We start from the raw sequence: 19,631 nt of genomic DNA, 5'->3' as shown, positions 1-19,631 counted from the left end.
GAGCAAGCCAATCACAAAAAGATAAAGACCACTCGATTCCACTTACATGAGGTATCTAAGACAGTTAAATTCACAGCAGTAGCATATTAGAGGATGCAAAGGAGTAGCAGAGGGGAGATAAGGTTTACCACTTAACAGTTTGTTTGAGATTCGGAAGAACTAGAACAGCGGTGGTGAGTACTTAGTACTGGATGCCATTGAAGCCACTGGACTGGGGCTGTGGAGACAGCTCAGCAGTGGAGAACACGGTTGTTGTTCCAGAGGTCCTGAGTCCGATTCATAGCACCCACATGGTGACTCATAACTACCAGTAACTCCAGTCCCAAGGAATCCAACACCCTCTTCTGGCCTCTTTTGGCACCAGGCACACAAGTAGTACACAGACATACATGTAAGCAAACCACCCACATACATAAAATAAATAAATACAAAGTAAATTAATTAAGAAATAAAATACCGGGCTGGAGAGATGGCTCAGCGGTTAAGAGCACCTGACTACTCTTCCAAAGGTCCTGAGTTCAATTCCCAGCATCCACATGGTGGCTCACAACCATCTGTAAAGAGATCCGATGCCCTCTTCTGGTGTGTCTGAAGACAGCTACAGAGTACTTATAGATAATAAATGAATAAATCTTTAAAAAAAAAACATTTAAAAAAAAGAAATAAAATACCACTAAACTGTGTACTTAAAATGTTAAACTACAAAATTGTATATATAAAAAATATGTTACAATTATCCTCCATAGATTCTAGTTCTATACATTTAAACATTTTTCTTATATTCCTTAAATAAAACAGCAACTGTTTATGTAGCATCTACACTCTATTAGATGGCACAATAACCTAGAGATGATTTAAAGTATATGGAAGGATGTACAAGTACAGCCCTCTCCACTTTACATAAGGAATATTATTTATATCACATATATCATTAGTATATATCACAGATTTTCTTATCTATACATAGGAAAGGACCCTGGAACCAATCTCCCAGAGACTTAGGGATAACCGTGTGTACTATATATGGATTAAACAAACACAGACATCCAAATAATTAAAATTTACCCTCTAGGAGACATGCTGGTTCAACAGTTAAGAGCACTAGCTGCTCTTCCAGAGGACCTGAGTTCAATTCTCCATGTCCATGAGAGGAGACGCAAAGCCATGTGTAAGCCTAATCCGAGGGAGCAGATACCTCTGGCCTCCTCAGGAACCTGCATTCATAGCACATTCCCACATGCAAACATAAATACATAAAAGTAAAAATAAATACTCTTAAAAGATGAAATTTGTCCTTGAAACATAGGGATATAAGGGCTGCTGTGTGATTTTATGTGAAATATTTATTTTATTTTTCAAAATGAAGGATTGATCACCCTAGTTCCACTGTAGACGGAACTAGTTGTAAGAGGATTAGACTTTATTAAGAATCAGTTTACCTAGGGGTTGGGATTTAGCTCAGTGGTAGAGCGCTTGCCTAGCAAGCGCAAGGCCCTGGGTTTGGTCCCCAGCTCGAAAAAAAAAAAAAAAAAAAAAAAAAGAATCAGTTTACCAGGGCTAGAGAGCTGGCTCAGCGGCTAAGCACTCTTGTTGCTCTTACAAAGGACCCAGGCTTGATTCCTAGTACTCACATGAGGCTCACCGCAACTCTAACTCCAGCTCCAGAGAGATCCAATGCCCCTTCTCACATGGGCACTGTACACTCAGTGCATAGAAAAACAATGCAGGCAAAATATTCATACACTTAAATAAAAGGAACAAATTTTAATTTTTTAAAGAATCAGTCTACCTCTGAGTTGTTCTAATTCTTACTCATGCAGAACCTTTCCAAGCTTTTGGCTGGAAGCCTAGAAAGTCTCTAACTCCTAGGTTCTTAAAATTTTACTCAACGGGGATTTTTAGCTGAATTCTTTACATACTTTCCCATGACATTGGAAATCTAGTAAATATAAGGAAAGGAAGGGAGTTGCTACCCGTCGCAGGTAGTCTTGCTATAGAAGTGTCTCTCCCATGCACCACAAAGCTGCAGAAATTGTTCTGACTCTGGAATAGTGCCTGGACTTCTATACCACCCCTGAATTCAACAAATGTCACAAAGGGAATACCAGTGTTGAGCTGCAAGATCTCCAGATCTGTCAGTTTCTCTTTTCTCAAGCAGTCTCTGTTTGTGTCATACCTGTTGCCTAGACTACACCTAAAGTCAGCAATATGCTCAAGACACAAAAAGACATCTCATCGTTAGTATTTTCTCTAAGATTTTAGTTTATTTTCCCTTCATCATTTCTGCAACTCTCCAGTGAGATTTTTTGTTTTGTTTTGTCCTGTTTTGCTTTTCCAAATAACTTTACAATATAATTGTTGCAATTTTTCTGTTTCTTTCTTTTTTAAGACAGGGTCTCACTACATAGTATGTAAACCAGTCTGGTCCTAGAGACCACATAGGCCCTCCTGCCTCTGCCTCTCAAATCCCGGGATTAAATGTCACCGCCCAGCCATCAGCTTCTACTCTTTATTTAATGTGAATGAGTGTTCCGTCTGCATACCAAGTCTGTGCCTTGTGCCTGTTGAGGCTAGAAGAGAGCATTGGATCCCCTAAAACTAGAGTTAAAGATGGCTGGGAACAGTGATGTGGGTGCTGGGAATTAAATCTGGGTCCTCTGAGAAGGCAGTTGGGCTCTTAACTGTGGAGCCATCTATCTCTTCAGCCCCCCACAATTTATTTTTTGTGTACAGGTGTTTCACCTGCATTTATGTCTGTGCATTACATGCATGTAGTACCTACACAAGCCAGAAGGGGGCATCAGGTCCCCTGAATTGGGATTACAGATAGTTATGAGCCAATATGTGGGTGCTGGGAACCAATCCCAGGTCCTCTGGAAGAGCAGCTGGTGCTCTTAACCACTATGCTATACCTCTAGCCTCTTATCGGCTTCCTTATAATTGCTTCACCAACCTACCACCTCCTTCTGTCAGTCAAGCATAGTGGAGTCTCAAAACTAGAGTTCCAGATAACAGTCATCAGTATCTACTACAAGAGACATCATTTGCTTCCTGATGGGAGGATGAAAGATCGAAGGGACACAGGAACCAACTATAATGGATAACCTCACTAGATACTGATTCAAATAGAAGGATAAGAAGAAAAACAATAGAGGGGAAAAAAGAAATCTGAACACGTCCTGGCAGTGACTATGACACTCTGTTTACTTTTGATAATGGCGAGATAATTTTCTTTTTAAGTATTTCATCTCTTAGAATTATATACTAAAGCATTTTCTGCTGAAACTGTATATTGGAGATCTGTTCAAAATAACCTGAGTGGGCAAAGAGCGAGGCGAGGGTGGGAGGAGGGTGGAAAGCTAATGGCTTTGAGGGCTTAGGACTGATATTCATGGGTAATACTGAAGTTCCACTGACTTGACTTAGAGTATTGGCCATCGCATCAGTCACCATGGGCAACTAATCTTAGCTTTGTGCTGAGAATGGCAGAGCACAGGAAGCCTGTGTTCTCTGGGCCTCAAAATACTAGAATTTCTTCTGTCTAGTTCAATAATCTCTAACTCAAAATTCTGGAGTGGTTTTGAACTGGATGTACCAACTCAAGGAAGTCAGGCTTGGGGGCATTTAGTGACATCCACTATACTTCACCCTAATACAGTGACCAACTGCTCAGCCTTATTTTCAGACTGCAAAGGATAAATATTGGTCTTTAACATAGGCAAAAAGATGGAATGCACTCAGAGAATGGAATGATCATTAGCTACCCAACAGTTTAAAGCTTTCCAGCTCTTACGCTAGAGTCATCACAAAAGTAGAAGTCTAACACAAGCGTTCTGAACAGCAGCACTTGTTTGAGTGCATAACAGTAACAAACTAGGGCATTTACTCAATCCTAACAGTCCACACTCAGTTATCACCAGCAGACACCCTCATCCTCTGACACATAAGTCTCTATCCAACAGATAAGAAACAGACCCCCAGCATTAACGACACTTGGGATGTGTCATATAAACCAATGTGGGTCTTCTCACCTCTCTGGTTGTGTGGTTCCCCAGGACAGCTGCTCCAAATTTGCCCTGCTTTGCATATTGACCGTTTATGCTATTGAAGCAAGAATACGACAAGTATCAGGATCCCTGTAAGCCACGAAGGGCCAGTTATCTGTTCTTAAACAGCTAGGTGTCTGGCCTGTAGGAAAGGTCAGAGGTGGGCAGCTTATAGTCTAAAGCTCTTCTGCAACTTCTTTTCCTTGAGACAGGGTCTCATTGGTACAACTCTGGCAGATCTAGGACTCACAGAAACCTGCAGACTCTGCCTCTCAAGTGCTGGGATTAAAGGCGAGTGCCATCATACCCAGTCCCAATGTTTTTACTCTTCAGTCATCTACTATCCAGAGAATCCCTAAAAACTCAGGAAGCTGCTGTGGAGGGCCCAGACAGACAGGATAATGCTTCTGAGAAGGACAGGACTGCAGCCTGCTCAGCATGCCCTCCCCAGCTCTGAGGGCCTTCTCTCCCAGCTACTTACCAGCGGTACGCATGCACTGCAGTGGCAAACAGCACTGAGGACGTGCCTGTGGTAGCTGGTGCTGGTTTTGGTGCTGACTGATTTCCTGAAGATGAAGGAAACAAAGGTCACTCATTTTTTGATTTTTAACCTCAAAACTAGCCTCAAAAATCCCACTTCATGCTTCACAGTTAGTGTAACGATGCTTTCATTACCACTAAGCTCACTGGATCCAGAGATAGCTCCATGGCCATGTCAGGTAGTGAGGAAACAGACTCTAAACGACAGTAGATGAGGCTAGGCTCACACTAGCCCCAACACCATACACCACAGACAAATTTTCTAGCTAGACAGAAGTCTAGAAAACAGAGACATACTCTATTTTCTTTTCTCTTGTCAGTGCTCTGACAGCTAAGGTATGTAGAGTAAAGCTATTTCCCTCTCTGGTACAGGGAATGTAGGGTGATAGTGGAGACGAGAGTTCCTGGAAGGAGCAATAGCTGATACTGAGCTTCCTACAAAGCTGATCAACTGATTAGAAGGCCAGTGACTAGGCCAAGGCAGGAGTGTTTTTGCAGAGTCAGAGCCCAGTTGCAACCTATCCCAGGCTGTCTTCAGCCCCTTAATAGCCCTCCCTTGCCCACTCCTATATCGAATCTAACATCTGGTGACTAATAGCTGGAGCCTTTTGGAATCTATTGACTTAAAAGACCACTAGCTTCCACCAACCAAAAGGCCAAGAATGTCATCAGATAGCATCTGAGGCCTACGGCAGAGATTTTCCTCAGTCTGTTTGAACCTCATGTCTCCATCACACTGTGTGAAAAGTGCCTTGATTTGTGACTCTCTTTGTTCTGTTCCCTTAAAACTTTACCAAACTGTTAGCATACTGCAACATGAGATTTGGGGGGACCTCAATCTGTGTTCCCAGGGCCATAGTGGCTCATATTTGGCTTCAGAATACTCTTGTCCTCTTTGAGGTATATTTTTGTATCAACATTTAAATCATACTCGTCACCTAAATCTGTCAAAGGCTATATGGTAACAGTAGTTTTAAGATAGCATATTAAGGGTAAATTGTATTCTGATATTGTTTTGGCTTTTGTCTGTCTCTCTGTCTGTCTGTCTATTGGACATAGGGTCTCCTTTATGAGTCCAACCTAGCCTGGAACTCATGCTCTGCATCATCTCTGTGTGTGGGACCACAGGTGTTCACCCCCACACCCAGTGCTAAGCTCCCTAGATGCATGTCTAGATAGAAATGTAATGAGAATACATTAAGGAAAACTCAATGAGCTTGCTTTCAAAACCTTCTTCTCTCTTTTCTATTTGAAGCCTCCCCTCAATTTCAGAATACAAGTACATTGTAGAAAGTCAGATAGACACATGAAACCACAATGAAAATAGAAACCACCTAGAACCTCGTCAACCAAAATTAAACATCAGTAAACTATTGAGTGTGAAGTGCTTGTTCTGAGTCCTTTTCCTGTACACATAAGCTCTACAGTAGCTTTTTCAGTATTGTAAAACAAAATAAAGATTCCACTTGGCCTCTTCCACTTCTCCCTGACCTCTTTGTAAGTCCTCCCTATATTCCCCCAAACGAACCTAGGTGGGCGGCTCATGGCTACTGCCTGAAATGCTGCCTCATGACCGCTACACAAAGCACTACGATTGATTCTAAGAACGCTCCTCATTTCTTACTGTTATGCATAACACTATGGAGAACATCTTTAAAACACATGTGTGTGTGTGTGTGTGTGTGTGTGTGTGTGTGTGTGTGTTGTGTGTGTGTGTGACTCTTTTCTTAGACAAAATTCCTGAAAACAGAACTCTAAGGCGAAGAAGCATAACTAGCAAATTGTCTTGGCTCTCCCCTGCCCCAGAGAGCATACTTTGGGAATACCTCAGCAATTTACACCCTCCCATCAGGAGGGACTGCTCCACATCAATGCCAAGGGGAAACTGTCTTTCTAAATCTTCGCCGAGTAAGAGGACAACAGGAAAGGCGGAATACCATCTCATTGCTGTTTATGTAACTTTACTGATTACAGGGAAGTGGAAACTGAACATTTCCCAGCATCCAGATGCAGGCTGCTAGCTTAGAAATAACAGGAATGAGCTATAAAAATGAAGTGACCACCATGTTATTACTTATTTTCTAGGTGGTAAGGTCTATGTTTTCCTTACTGTGTTTAATAAGCTATATGCAGTTTAGTTTAATCTGTATTCTGGTTGTAGGCAGTACTATGATAAATCTTTACTCCTGATGAAGCAGGAGTGGGAAGGCTAGCATTAAACAACCCAGACAAGTGTGAAACCCAGAAAAGAAAGTCACTATCTGGGAAGTCCAGTCCTCCTCCCTGAGCATCCTCCTCAGGGCCAGGGCAGCATCCTGCAGTCCCCCCAGGCTGTTATTGCCATTGCCAGGGGCACGGGCAGAGCATGGCCATCATCCTGTGATCCTCCCACAGGGTTGGTTCAGGATTCCCCCTTCTCTAGAGTCAACATTATTCTCATTCTTGAACTTAGCACTCAAGAGGAAATCTTTTAATGTGTAGTTTTGAAAAAAAATTTTTTGAGCAAAGTTTTCTTAACAGTCTCCTTGTTCAGGGGCTGATTAGATATTTTTCTTATCTTCATTATTCATTAGTGAATTTATCTTGAGTCCTTTTTAATCTCTTCATTAAAAAAAAAGGCTTTCTTCAACCTACTATATCTTTAAAGGTAAAAATCTGTTTATTTATTCCTGTGTACCTTCTAGTTTCTCCTTCACTTGAAAAATAATTTTTCACAGGAAAAAATAAACTTACCTACCTTTATGAAGAAAAAGAAAACAACCACAATGACAACAACAAAACTGGGCCCATATGGTTGAAGAAGACAACTGACTTCTACAAGTCACCCTCTGACCTGTACACCTAAGTCACGGCATGCGTCCGCCTGTATACATACCACAACCAATCAGTGCATGTGGGGGCGGGGGCGTCAGACAGGGTTTCTCTGCATAGCTCTGGTTTTCCAGGTACACCAGGTTGGCCTCGAACTCACAAAGATCTGCCTGCCTATGCCTCCCCAGTGCTAGGATCAAAGGTGTTGTGCCACCACACCCCGAACAATCAGTTCATTTTTGTTAAATGAGAAAAAAGTCAAGCTACTTCAACAGAGAAGCCTGAGGTCGTTTGTGTTCCTCTACACCTATACGGTCAAACACTTTAATCAGAGTCAGAAGCACACAAGGAAGAAAAGAGGAAAATACACAAGGAACACATAGCTCGATGGCTGTGGCAGGGTACAATTGGATCTTGTTCCCACTTCCTAAGTCCTTGTCGTTTCCTGAGTAGTGAGAGTGAGTGTCTTTTGAGAAATCTATTTGGCTCTTGCATGCTGCTCCTCAGAACTTTCTGGAGTCTTTCGTGTTTAGTCCCTTTAGTCATAACTGAGTTTATGCACTATCAGGCATGGAGACACATGCCTGTAATCCCAGCCTGTGTGAGGCAGAGACAGGAGGACCTCAAGCTAGAGACCAGCCTGGTCTACATGTTGAGATGGTCTACATGTTGAGCCCAACAGAAGAAACCAAAATGGTTACTTATTTTACAATTCCATATCACCAAGAAAAAAATCCCAACATTTTTAAGCTGAAATTTTAAATCAAGAGAGATAAATAATACCTAAATCCCCAAATTTCATGTGACTGTGTCTGGTGTCATGTGAGATACCTCCCACAGAACAGTTTTTATGGCCTATTTTCCTCTTTTACCAAGTAAGGAACTTCAAAATGGCTAATCTACTTTTCTTGATTGTGCCCTCTTCAGCTCTTTTCTGCCCATATAAAGCCAAAGTTCTATTCTCAACTCATCAGGACACCTCATTTTATAGAACAGTATTTGTCGATTCTAGGACTGCAAATAAAAGCCAGTTAAGAAAGGTCTTAAAACTTAGTTGAAATTTTGTCTTTTGACATTGTTGCTGAGGTAACTCAAGGGTGGGGCTCCTGAGGACAGAGCCAGCCACCAGAAAGACAAAGTAATTACAGGATTAGGGACTATAACTTTCAGTTACACTCACCAATTTCAGGAAAGATGGGCTAGAACAAGCTGGATAAAACTCTTAAAGCACAAAGTTTGAAGAGCTTCCAGGTTATAAAGCAAAGTGCTAGGAGGATGGTCTGCCCAGAAAGAAGGTGATGATATAGCCAGAGAAGGAGGTGGTCCATCAGAGATGGAGTGGTGGTACAACCAGAGAGGTCCAGAAACTGCATCCTCTCAACTTACTCAGACATCCTCTCTTCATCTCCTCACCTGGCTGGAGTTGTATCCTTATCTTTTCTAATACATAAACAAATGTAAAAAAAAAAAAAAAAAAAAAAAAAAACAAAAAACAAAAAAAAAAAAAAAAAACAAATACCCTCCTGAGCTGTATGAGCAACTCCTGTGAGTTACTGAACCTAGGAGAGGCCATGGGACCCTTGGTCAGAAGTATATCTGGACAGATAACTTCATAATTGAATGGAATCACAGGATACTCACATACTGTCAGCTGCAGAATGGCTTAGTACATAAGGAAAATCCTACATACCTCTCGCACCACAGAAGTGTGCAGAGTCCAAAGGAATGGACAGGACTGTTTGCATCTTCTTCTTGCATGGCCATCCATGAGGGATCTGCTTCAACTACTCCTCAACATCTTGCCAAGTATCCTCAGACTAGCCAGCATCGTGCCCGGCAGGTAAAAGGCCCTCCACACTTTGATCTTAAAGTATTTAGCATATGTCCCTCACTACCTACTCTCTCTCCTCAGGGCTCTTCTATGACCAATCCCTTATCCTCTTTGGCTTCTTACCTCAAAACAGTAAAGTGTAAAGGAAAGAATAGTTGTAGAGTCAGTCAATTCAGAGTCCAAATTTCAATTCTGCCATTACAGTTGACTAACCAAATTCCTAAATTGCTCAAAGCCTCCAAAATCTGGTCATGTTATCCACTTTATAAGAATGAAGTGACAGTCCACGGGGAACACCAAAGACAGAGCAGACACCTGAGACGTTATCAGTCTCTCATTCTCCCCTTTCAGCAGATGCCGCATAACTAAGATTCCTGTGTCCTCCACGATAAATGAACCAGTACACAACAGTGATTGCTTCTGGCAGTTTTAGAGACAAGGTGCAGGGGATTCTGCCTGCTATTGTGCTCTCAGTTCCCAACTAAGGAAGGGCACCATCTAGCTGTCAGAAACCAGAACTGAGAGCTTCAACAGGCATTCACTACTGGGGTAAGCTTAGGCTGACGAGTGGACAGCAGAGGACTTGGTGTACGCATTGTTAACTGAATGTGTTGTTGTAATCAAATAACTGACAGAAGCAACTTAAGGGGGGAGGGAGGAAGGGAAGGAGGGAAGGGTTTACTCAGGTCCAGTTTAAGGACAGAGTCCCTCATGGCAGGGAAGACACTGCAGCAGGAACCTGAGGTAGCTGCTCATCTGCACCACAGTCAGGAAGCAGAGAGAATCAGAGAATCCTCCTCTTCATTCAGTGTGGATCCCTGCCCATGCATGGTGCCACCCACAGTCGGAGTGGGTTTTCTCATCCAGTTAATCCAGTATAAAAACTCCTCACACATATACCCAGAGTTGGTCTCTTAGGTGATTCTAAATCTTATCAAATCGACAACTAATATTAACCATCATAGCATGTCACTTTCCAAAGACACTTAGCCATTCCAACCAACCTATTAAGACATAACCCTAAAGCCTCTTAACTTACCTGTTGCTGCTATTCCCTGGCCTTTCTTAGGCTGCTTTGGGGCTGTATACTGGAAGAATTCATTTCCATGGCCCATAGCTGCTTGGTCCAGTCCAAAAAGAGAAGCCAGCTTGGCTCTGTTACATGAAAAGGAAAACAAAATGTCATCTGACATATCCCAATTGCAATCACTCTAAACACTGCTGCCCATACTTAAGCATCTCTAATGGTGTAACTCCCCATTCAGTAACAGAAGTAGCAGTTGAAGCTCTGAAATCAACACTGTGTTTGTGATTTGACAGCAATGGCTGACCCAAGCTCCAGCTGATGGTTCTTCCTAAAGATTGTTCGGATGCATTCACCACTGCCCAGATCACCACCACTTCCTCAGTTTATGCTGTCCTCACCTCTGTCTAACTGGACTGCTGTAACAATCTCTTAACTCAGCTCCCTGCCTATGTCTTATGTAGTTCTTTTTCTCCCCCTGCCCCAGCTCCACCGCAGTACTGGGGGACTGACCACAGGGCCTTGAACATGCTAGGCATGTGTTCTCACTGAGCTATTCACTACCCCACCCCTTCCATGTTACTTCACTTTACAGTGGAGTGTTGTTAAACTGCCCAGGCTGTCCTTGAACTCTCAATCCTCCTGTGTAGCTGGGATTACAGGGTTGTGCCACTAGATCTAAATAAATATAAAAAATATTTTTTTAACCTAAACTCTGCAAGGTGTTTTTAGAGGATCCTTCAAGATCTCTCCTAACTTATATAACTTCATACTTGGCCATTTCTTATTTTTCAACTGTGTGCTACAACTATTATAAGGAATTTTCAGTTTTTTTCTTTATAAAGATTTTTTAAATTTATTATTGTTGTTGTTGAGATTTTGTTTTTGAGACAGGGTATCATTATCTTACTATATAGCCCTAGGTGTCCTAGAAATCATGATTTAGACCAGGATGGCTTCAAACTTAGAGAACTGCCTGCCTCTGCCTCCCAAGTGCTGGGATTAAAGATGTGTGCCACCATGGCCAGCAATAATTTTTTTTGTGTGTGTATGGATGTTTTGCCTGCATGTGTCTGTATGTCACATGCAGTGCCTTCAGAGGCCAGAAGAGGGCATCAGATTTCCTGGGACTTGTGCCACATGGGTTAGGAATAGGCCCAGATAATCTGGAAGCAGGCCAGTGCTTTTAACCTATAGGCCATCTCTGAATCCCTTCAGTTTCTTGTATAAGGTAAGAATGTTTTGGGGGGAAGGGAGGCAAATGCTGGAGATTAAACTCAAGTCTCATGAAGGATGAGCACAGACTTGATTATTAAACCACATCTCCAGGCCAAGGTAAGATCTTTTTTAAATCCAGTCTTTAGGAATACAATTCCTTCTGCCTGAAGTATTCTTTCTGGCTGCTCTTCCTGTAAGCTTCCCTAATCTAAGTTAGATGTTCTCCTACAGCTTAAGAGATCTTAGACACTAGGTAAACACAGGTGAACAAGACTGGGTTATTTTTACAGAACTTTATGGTCAAGTGAGGAGATTATATATTAAGTAACATTTAATCACAAAACAAAGTCTGAGTTATCCAAAAGGGCAACAGTTCAATGGCAGTGTATCCTGCCACTAATTCCTAAATTTCTGTTCCTTAATTACTTACCTAGTCTGTTATATTCTATTATAATAACACAAATCAACTGAAAAATAATTAATTCTCAAATCCAGTCTGGCACTGAACTCTTCTCCAAAGTTATTCTTAGTTTGGGTGTACAAACTCTGAGGCTTCTCAACAATTCAATTCTTCTGACTTTTTAAAAAATGTAATTTATGTATGTGTATAAATATAAATTAGGATTTCACGAAATACACTCAATGTGATTAGGTGGGGGACACCACACAGGAGAACTGCAGTGGACAAGTGAGCTTCCTGGAGATGGTCTACCATTCTGCACAGCCACAATGAATGTACCTGGTGAGGCCCAGCCCCAGGGCCTTTGTCTCCAGATTCCTCCTTGCTGCTACTCTGCCTTCTCGTGTCTCTCATTGCTGTGTTCCTCATGTATCTAGCATGGTGTGAGGGGTTGTCAGGAGACCCTCACCGCCTATAGTCTGGGGTGATTGTTTCTTAGGAGACAGACCACTCTATTGGACAATTTCCTGCAGGTCAATAAACTTTCATAAAATAATAGTTTTGATGAAATAATGATTTTACAGAATTCTTGATTTGATTTAAATAGTTTTAGGAAGTTAGGGTAGTTAATAGAAAGTTTAAGGAGATAGTTTAAGTTGCTTTGCCAAAAAGATATAACAAGATTAGAATTAAGAGTAGAATGCGCCCCCTTCTTGCAGGGTAGTGAGGGCTGCAGAGGTTAGGAAAGGAGAGCAGTGGGCTTTCATGCATTACAAACATGTAATTGTACTTGGAAGGGAAAAATAGGCTTGGGACAAGTTAATAATCAAAGAAAACATTCATTCTAGGTTGGGTCTGAGTTCCTGGATCTTGTGATCTAGGGATGTGGCCACAGGTTTCTGTGTACACCATGAAAAGACAGGGTTATAAGTAAAGAGTAAATAATTCTATTCTGAGTATAAGACTAGAAAATATATGACTAGTCAGTTTAGCTGAACAAGACTTCAAAAATAAGACATAGATGATGATCTGGTTTTTTGGTAAATACAAATTGTCGTCAGCTAAGCATAGGAAAAAACTTGAACAGACTAGCTTGCTTAAACCTGGCTGAACAGTGACAAAAGAATTACAGCTTTGAGGTAAAAAAAAAAATCAATCTCCACGATGAACTTGCAAGAGAAAGATACATGAAAACTGTTTAGTTAGGCATGAGTAATCAATACATAATCAATAATACAATATATAATCAATAATCCTGTTATAATTTCCTTATGTGTAATGATTTCAATCTGTTTTTGAAGAATATGTTCTTGTGGTGATTGTTTTGTGGCTACGAGGTAATCTTTTTTTCTTACATAGAGAAACTTGTCTTAGGTGATGTAAGAAGGCTAAGAGAAAAAAATAAAGTTGTTGGAGCTTGCTTGGAGCTTTGCTTCATCCACCAAATGTGTGCGTGCGTGTGTACGTACCTTTGTTCCCTCTTCCTTTTCCTCATCTCCAGGGAACGTCTCACTGGTTCAAGAGAATCACATTTTGTTCCCTTAGAGAAAAGTCTTCTGAGTGAGCAATGGCCACTCTACACCCTGTCTCAGTTTACTCTGGATGTTGACGCTGGCCTTTGACAGTTTGGCATTATTATTTTTTTAATGAATCTAGTATGTTTCCTTCAAATGTCCTATAAATGGTACCACAAACACTTTAAAGACACAGAGGTTTAGATGACAATGCAAGTGTAATACTTGAGTGAGAGTAATGCTGACTTAATAAAGACATTAACACATGCTAAAAAACATAGAAGAAACAGATTTTTTTTTTCCCTTTTGGTCAGCATGACCTAAAGACTCCCTCTCCTTTCTTTTTCAACCCTAGCTGCCCCAGAACTCCATGTGTAGACCAGGCTGGACTTGAATCCACAGAAACTTACTTTACTTTGCTTCCTGAGGGTTGAGATTAAAGGCATGTGCTACATGCCTGGCTGAGGTTCCTTAAAAGAGTAAAATTCTGAGAGAATTGGGCAATATCTTTAACAGTAGTGGAAAAACTGTCCAATCTTACATGCATTTTAAGTTTTTAGCAACTTATTACTACCACATATGTATGATATATACATGTTTGCATTGTGCCATGTGTGCATGTATGATCAGAGGGCAACTCTGTAGGTCGGTTTTCTTCATGTGGTTTATGACAATTGAACTTAGGTTGTCAAGGCTTTGCTGGCCCAAAGCCTAAATCTAGATAATGAATAATTGCTTACACGCAAATAATTGATAATAAAAAGAAGGTCAGGTGAGAATGTTGCTCAGACAATCACTGGTAGAGTACTTGAACCCAGGAATTTAAGAACTTCCAGGACAATATAGTGAGCTATGATTTCAAAATAAAGCCTGTGGGAGCTGGAGAGATGGCTCAAATGCTAAGGGCACCTTTTGCGCTACAGAAGGCTTCAGTTCAGTTCCCAGCACCCAGGTGGTGGTTCGCAACATTCTGTGACCTCAGTTCCAGGGCATCTGAGACCTTGTGCACATACTCTTACATGTTAACAATAAATAAATAAATCTAAATTTTCAAAAGCTTTGTGATTGTGTTTATTATTGTTGGATTGATTTAATTCTACTGCTTAAATAAATTATCTTAGGTGTAGGAACTGTATCTTATTTCTCTCTGTCTTATCTGAAGTCAAACATGAACTACTTAGTAGACATCTGCCTATTTCTTCATTTCAAAGTTGTAATGGTGGGGAAAGGACTAAGACAGAAGGAGAAGACATGCCTTTTGATTAGTTCTTTTAGGTTAACCATTGACTTTAAGGTTGGAGAACCTGGCCCTGCCTGGTGGCTCAGGCCTCTAATCCCAGCACTCAGGAAGAAGAAGCAGGCCGATTTCTGAGTTGGAGGTCAGTCTAGCATACATTGTGTGTAGCAGGACAACCAGGGCTGTACAGTACGATCCTGTCTCAAAAACAAATAACAAGTAAACGAACGAGAAGAGGCCCAGGAACATGGACAGCAGAGTACCAGTCATTGAAATAGCCATCCTAGACATCAGTGCTCCTGCCTCAGTTAGCCCTCAGTAGCCTGAGTGGGATCAAGAAAGTCAGAAGGTTAGGTCAAACCAAGGGAAGCAGTTTTAAAGTAAAGTGCATTTATAAAGAGGAACTGGAAAGGAGCTGCAGTGTTCACTGTCAGATGTTCTACTTCCTTAACAACTAATGGAGGAACAGCCAAATCAGAGATTGCACACAAAACTTTCTCTAGTCTTTTCTTCATTTTATTTTATGTGAGTGTTTTGATTGCATGTATTTTTTTTTGTTTTTTTTTTTTTTTTTTTTTTTTTTTTTTTTTTTTTTTTTATTTTTTTTTTTTTTTTTAAGATTTATTTATTTATTATATATAAGTACACTGTTTTTCAGATACACCAGAAGAGGGCATCGGATCTCTTTACAGATGGTTGTGAGCCACCATGTGGTTGCTGGGAATTGAACTCATGACCTCTGGAAGAGCAGTCGGGTGCTCTTAACCACTGAGCCATCTCTCCAGCCCGATTGCATGTATGTTTATGTACCATTTGCATGTCTGGTACCTAAAGAAGCCAGAAGTTGGTCTTGGATTCCCAGAGACTGGAGTTACAGATGGTTGTGAGCGACCGTGTGGATGCTGGGAATTGAACCCAGTTCCTCCAGTGCTCTCAACCACTAAGCCATCCCTCTGGCTCATTTTTCCTATTCTTAACCTTAATTTTGATTCTGTTTTCCTAGCTACTACCGGGAACAAAAATTTATCTGTGTACCTTTCTTTGTTGAGTCTTTTATCATCGAATTGTCTGTGTTTCATGCCTAGGACCCACAGTCATATGTGTAAAGTATCGTCAATCCTTAGTTAAGCCTTCTCGGGAAAGTAGATTGAGACAGGAAGAACTTATCTTGGGTCAGGAATCAGGAGAAGAGCACATGACTGTCACTGTCTGCCTAGTCAGCAGCGGATTCTTTGATGCATGAAAGTTGGGAGCCTTAAAATTCCTTCATAAGCTTTCCTCAAATACTCTCACATAGCAAAGATTATGAAATTAAAATATACCTCGAGGCTGGAGTGTGATGGCACATGCCTTTTTAATCCTACCATTCAGGGTAGGAAGACAGATCCCTGTGAGTTCAAGGTCAGCTTGGTCTATATAAAGAATCCCTGGCTTCATAATGAACCCTGTCCCAAATAAATAAATCTTTAGATATTCAAAAGGCCCCATATACAGACATACACAAAACAGGTTGTGGCTGAACATCCAGCCAACAGCTCAGAGGCTGTAAATGTTTTTGGTGACATAGGAAAGAAAGGAAACAATGTCCAATTAACTCAAAAATAATGGAGCAACTAAATGAATTCAAGTAGAGCTAAGTGGGTACAGGCATTCTCAGGTGGGGACCTGGGAGGATGAGGGTGGTGGGAGCTCAATGCAGAGCCACTCACTGGGTATCAAAAGATCTTAACCATGGAAGACCAAATAAGAGGGGCTGGAGAGATGAACCATAGGTAAAGTGCTTACTGTACTGAGTTCGCATCTCATAACCAGTCTAGTCAAAACGGCAAGCTCAAGTTCAGTGAGAAAAACCTGTCTCAAAAAATAAAGTGGAAGTCTACAGAGAAGGACCCCTGATACTGAACCTCTGTCCTCGACAAAGATCTTCACAATATACATATACCCCCGCCACACGCACACACGCACACACACACACACACACACACACACACACACACACACACACACACAAAATCAAAAGAAAGCCTGTCATTTTATGGTCACTCCTACATTGAATGCCCAGTATTCTAGATATTATTGGTAGGATGTATGGCATATTGATGTGTCAGTCATTCTTAAGCAGGTTCATCACGATGCACAAAACTTGTAAAGCAGATGTTTAAAGAAGGGCTCTGCAAAGATGTGAGCTTTGCAGTTAAGTCTGAAGGAAGTCAAGAGGTCCACTAAGACAATGCAAGGAAAAACACTGAGCTAATTATTAAAAAGAAGGGGAGGAAATCCTGACTGCCATTAAAGACTTCTATCCCAAGATAGTATATATGATGTTTGAAGGCAGAAGAAAACGAAAGCAGTCTTTCCCATTGGCTTCAAGCCTTAAGGCTTAAAAACTGTAATTTCTCAGGCACTTCGTGAGCAATCAGTATGCACCAGGAGTTACTGTTCTGAGAGCTAGACAGAAATTAGCAACATAATCTGTTCAGTCGGGGCTTAGATTTCAGAAGGTTCCATGTGCAAAGACTCGTGGAAATAAGGAAGATAAAGCAGTCTATTCCGCCCGAGACTGTGAGGGCAGAGAATCACCAAAAAGGTAACATCCTTTGAAGGATGCCAGAGATGACCCACCAGGTCCTGGTTCAAAGTGTCACCACCCTGTTCACGGGGAAGAGAAAGTCTCTTGAACTTACAGCTCATATATTTATTATAGGAGCTGACTCCTTTATAAACTCCGAGGCAGGCAGTCTCCCCAGCAATCATCTCCATTTCACTGGAGAAACCGTGATTCACAAAAGGGTGTCAAGGGAGGTACCAGGTCCTGAACCCAGATTGGCCATTCCGACGTCGCTGCTCAGAATGCAAAGTCTGAGCCGTGGAACTTGACCAGGGTCTGTCTAGACCCGGAAGTTGGGAAGAGGCCTGAGAAGAGACCGACCCCAGCAACCACCCGCCAGTCTCTCAGCCCAGCGCTCCGGCCCAGTTTCTCAATCACTCACCCGCCGCTTGGCGAGAGGAAGTCGGTGTCATCCTCGTCTCCCGCACCGAACATCACGTCGGCTTTCGCCCAGCTGAAGGGAGGAAACTGGATGGTACGAGGGCCTGTCACTGCCGGTAACGTAAAACGCCGTGGCGGCGAACTGCTTTCCGGCAGGACAAACTCTCTCAGGGTAGTGAGGCCCAGAGGAGACCAGCCGTAGAGAAGGTGGAGCAAAGGCAAATGAGGAGGTGAGCTCCCAGTGACGCAAGGCCTCGCCAGCCCTCCGAGGGGGTGGAGTTCCTAGACTCTGAGCGATGATTAGTCAGATGGCTCAGGGGGCGGGGCCAGGGCGAGAATCGGCGGCCTTTACTGCGGTCGTGGGACACGTCGAGCCGGGCAGTAGTTGCGGGGGCTTGGGAGAAGTCCAGACCGGGTTAGGGATCCAGTTCTGAGAGGAAGACTCAGGCGGCGGGGCTTGCCCTGGGAAGGTAAGGCCTCTCCCCTCCCTTTTCGAAACCCGGTGTGTTCGCTGTCCTTTTTCCTCCCAAACCAGGACCCCCCGCAGCTCCCTTAGGCTGGGCGGAAGGAGAAAGAGCCCAGGACTAAAAGTCATGGGATCTGAGCCGTGCGGTGGCAGGGACCCTACAGCGACATTGCTGTTATGACCTTAGGCAGGGTGCTCGGTGCCTCAGTTTCCCCATCTACACCAAGGACCGAGTGTCCAGTGTCTCTATATGCGGTTTGCCAAGATTTTTAAATCTCTGAAATCATCGAGTCCGATCCGGTCTCTTCGTAATAAGCTAATTTGCTGACAAGAACAGGAGAACTAGCCACTTGGGTGATTAGTCCGAGGTCACACAGAGTAAAGGGCAGACCTGGTCCTTTGTATCAGGGTTTAGAAAGCTGATGAGTAAAGAACCCTGTCCCTTAACTAGACTGTGTGGCATACGGCTTGGGAAATGACCCTGTTTCTAAAGTCCAGATAGGAGAGATCCAGAAGAGCTGGGATATTCGGGAGGGTGGATGATGGACGGGACTTTGGAGGTAGAAAATCCTCAGCCCGGTTTTGCTGAGCTGAGTTGCTGCCAAGATTTTAAGTCAACATTAGTTGTTGCTGACTTCTCCGCCTCCAGTTTTCGCCCTCATCGTGATTGTCTTTCTTCTGTATTTCTTTGGTTAACCTGGTATCGTTTTTGAACGATCTTGAACTAGACCTGGCTTAGCCACGCTGTGGATAAGCAGGTAGCGTGTCCCAGTCCATTTCCACAGATCTCGTTAGAGTTCTTTCTGTTTTCTTCCCAGTCAGGTTGGTCCTGAAGTATCCCTTACCGCAATGCTTTAGTCTCTTCTGATGATACTATAAAGAGACTGGTAGCTCTCTCCCAGAGAACTTTGTACCTCTTGGCACTTCCCCTGTGGGGCTTTTTAATTATAGTTTTTGAACTAACTTATAAGTCTTGTTGCCCGCAGTGGATTCTCATTAATTTTTTTTATTAGATTGAATAATATAATTTATCTTTGTTCCCTTGTTCCTTAATTTACTCTCGGTTTTTTTTCCCCCCCCGTGTGACCCAAAGAGCCCAGCAGTGGCTCTCATCTTTTATAGGTAGCTTCCAGAAAGATAAAAATGCTGTACTGGCTGTGAACTGTCTGGGTTGCTTGGTCCCTTTTGTTCATTGAAGGTGACTGTACTATTGTCTGAAACTCCAGGGGAGGGGGAAGGGGAAATAATGTAGTCAGAAATATTATATGTTACTTAGAATATTTGTGAGTAAATTGTTCCTGTTTATCTGCGGATAAGGCTGTTGTTGGTCTGCTTCCTGTGTTTATTTTACAGATTAAGGTGGTTAAAGCAGTGCAATCCGACTGTTAAAGCAATGATAAACTGCAGTCTGTGCAGTAGGATTGGAGCCTGGAACATCAGCTCTGTTTGACTTGTGAACTTGAGTGGATAGGGATGGATGGATCAGTTCTAACCCTGCCCTGGGTCTGGTCACTCCAGCACTAAAATATTTCAGGAATGCTTTGTTTATTTACTT

The 19,631-nt window shown here is 42.3% G+C and overlaps 2 protein-coding genes across 3 annotated transcripts in view; one reads left to right on the top strand and one right to left on the bottom strand.

The window, feature by feature from the left end:
• Fkbp15 (FKBP prolyl isomerase 15) overlaps positions 1-17,814 on the bottom strand; it is a 58,536-nt gene extending 40,722 nt beyond the window's left edge. The window contains exons 1-4 of one of the 2 annotated variants that reach the window (XM_032903337.1): positions 17,612-17,814; positions 10,268-10,383; positions 4,528-4,612; positions 4,032-4,101 (exon numbers count right to left, since the gene is read on the bottom strand). In XM_032903337.1, coding sequence (XP_032759228.1) covers positions 4,032-4,101; positions 4,528-4,612; positions 10,268-10,383; positions 17,612-17,664 — 324 coding nt within the window. In that variant the 5' untranslated portion in view covers positions 17,665-17,814. The remainder of the gene's footprint in view (positions 1-4,031; positions 4,102-4,527; positions 4,613-10,267; positions 10,384-17,611) is intronic. The other variant, XM_032903345.1, reaches the window with a different exon arrangement.
• A 110-nt stretch (positions 17,815-17,924) lies between these two features.
• Positions 17,925-19,631, top strand: part of Slc31a1 (solute carrier family 31 member 1) — a 29,148-nt gene continuing 27,441 nt past the window's right edge. Inside the window, exon 1 of the mRNA XM_032903361.1 lies at positions 17,925-18,080. The gene's annotated coding sequence lies outside the window, so the exon portion shown is untranslated. The remainder of the gene's footprint in view (positions 18,081-19,631) is intronic.

Source organism: Rattus rattus, chromosome 1, assembly GCF_011064425.1.
Source record: "Rattus rattus isolate New Zealand chromosome 1, Rrattus_CSIRO_v1, whole genome shotgun sequence".
Lineage (NCBI taxonomy): Eukaryota > Metazoa > Chordata > Mammalia > Rodentia > Muridae > Rattus > Rattus rattus.
The sequence above is the reverse complement of the archived record's forward strand: the minus strand, read 5'-3'. Positions and strand labels throughout refer to the sequence as shown.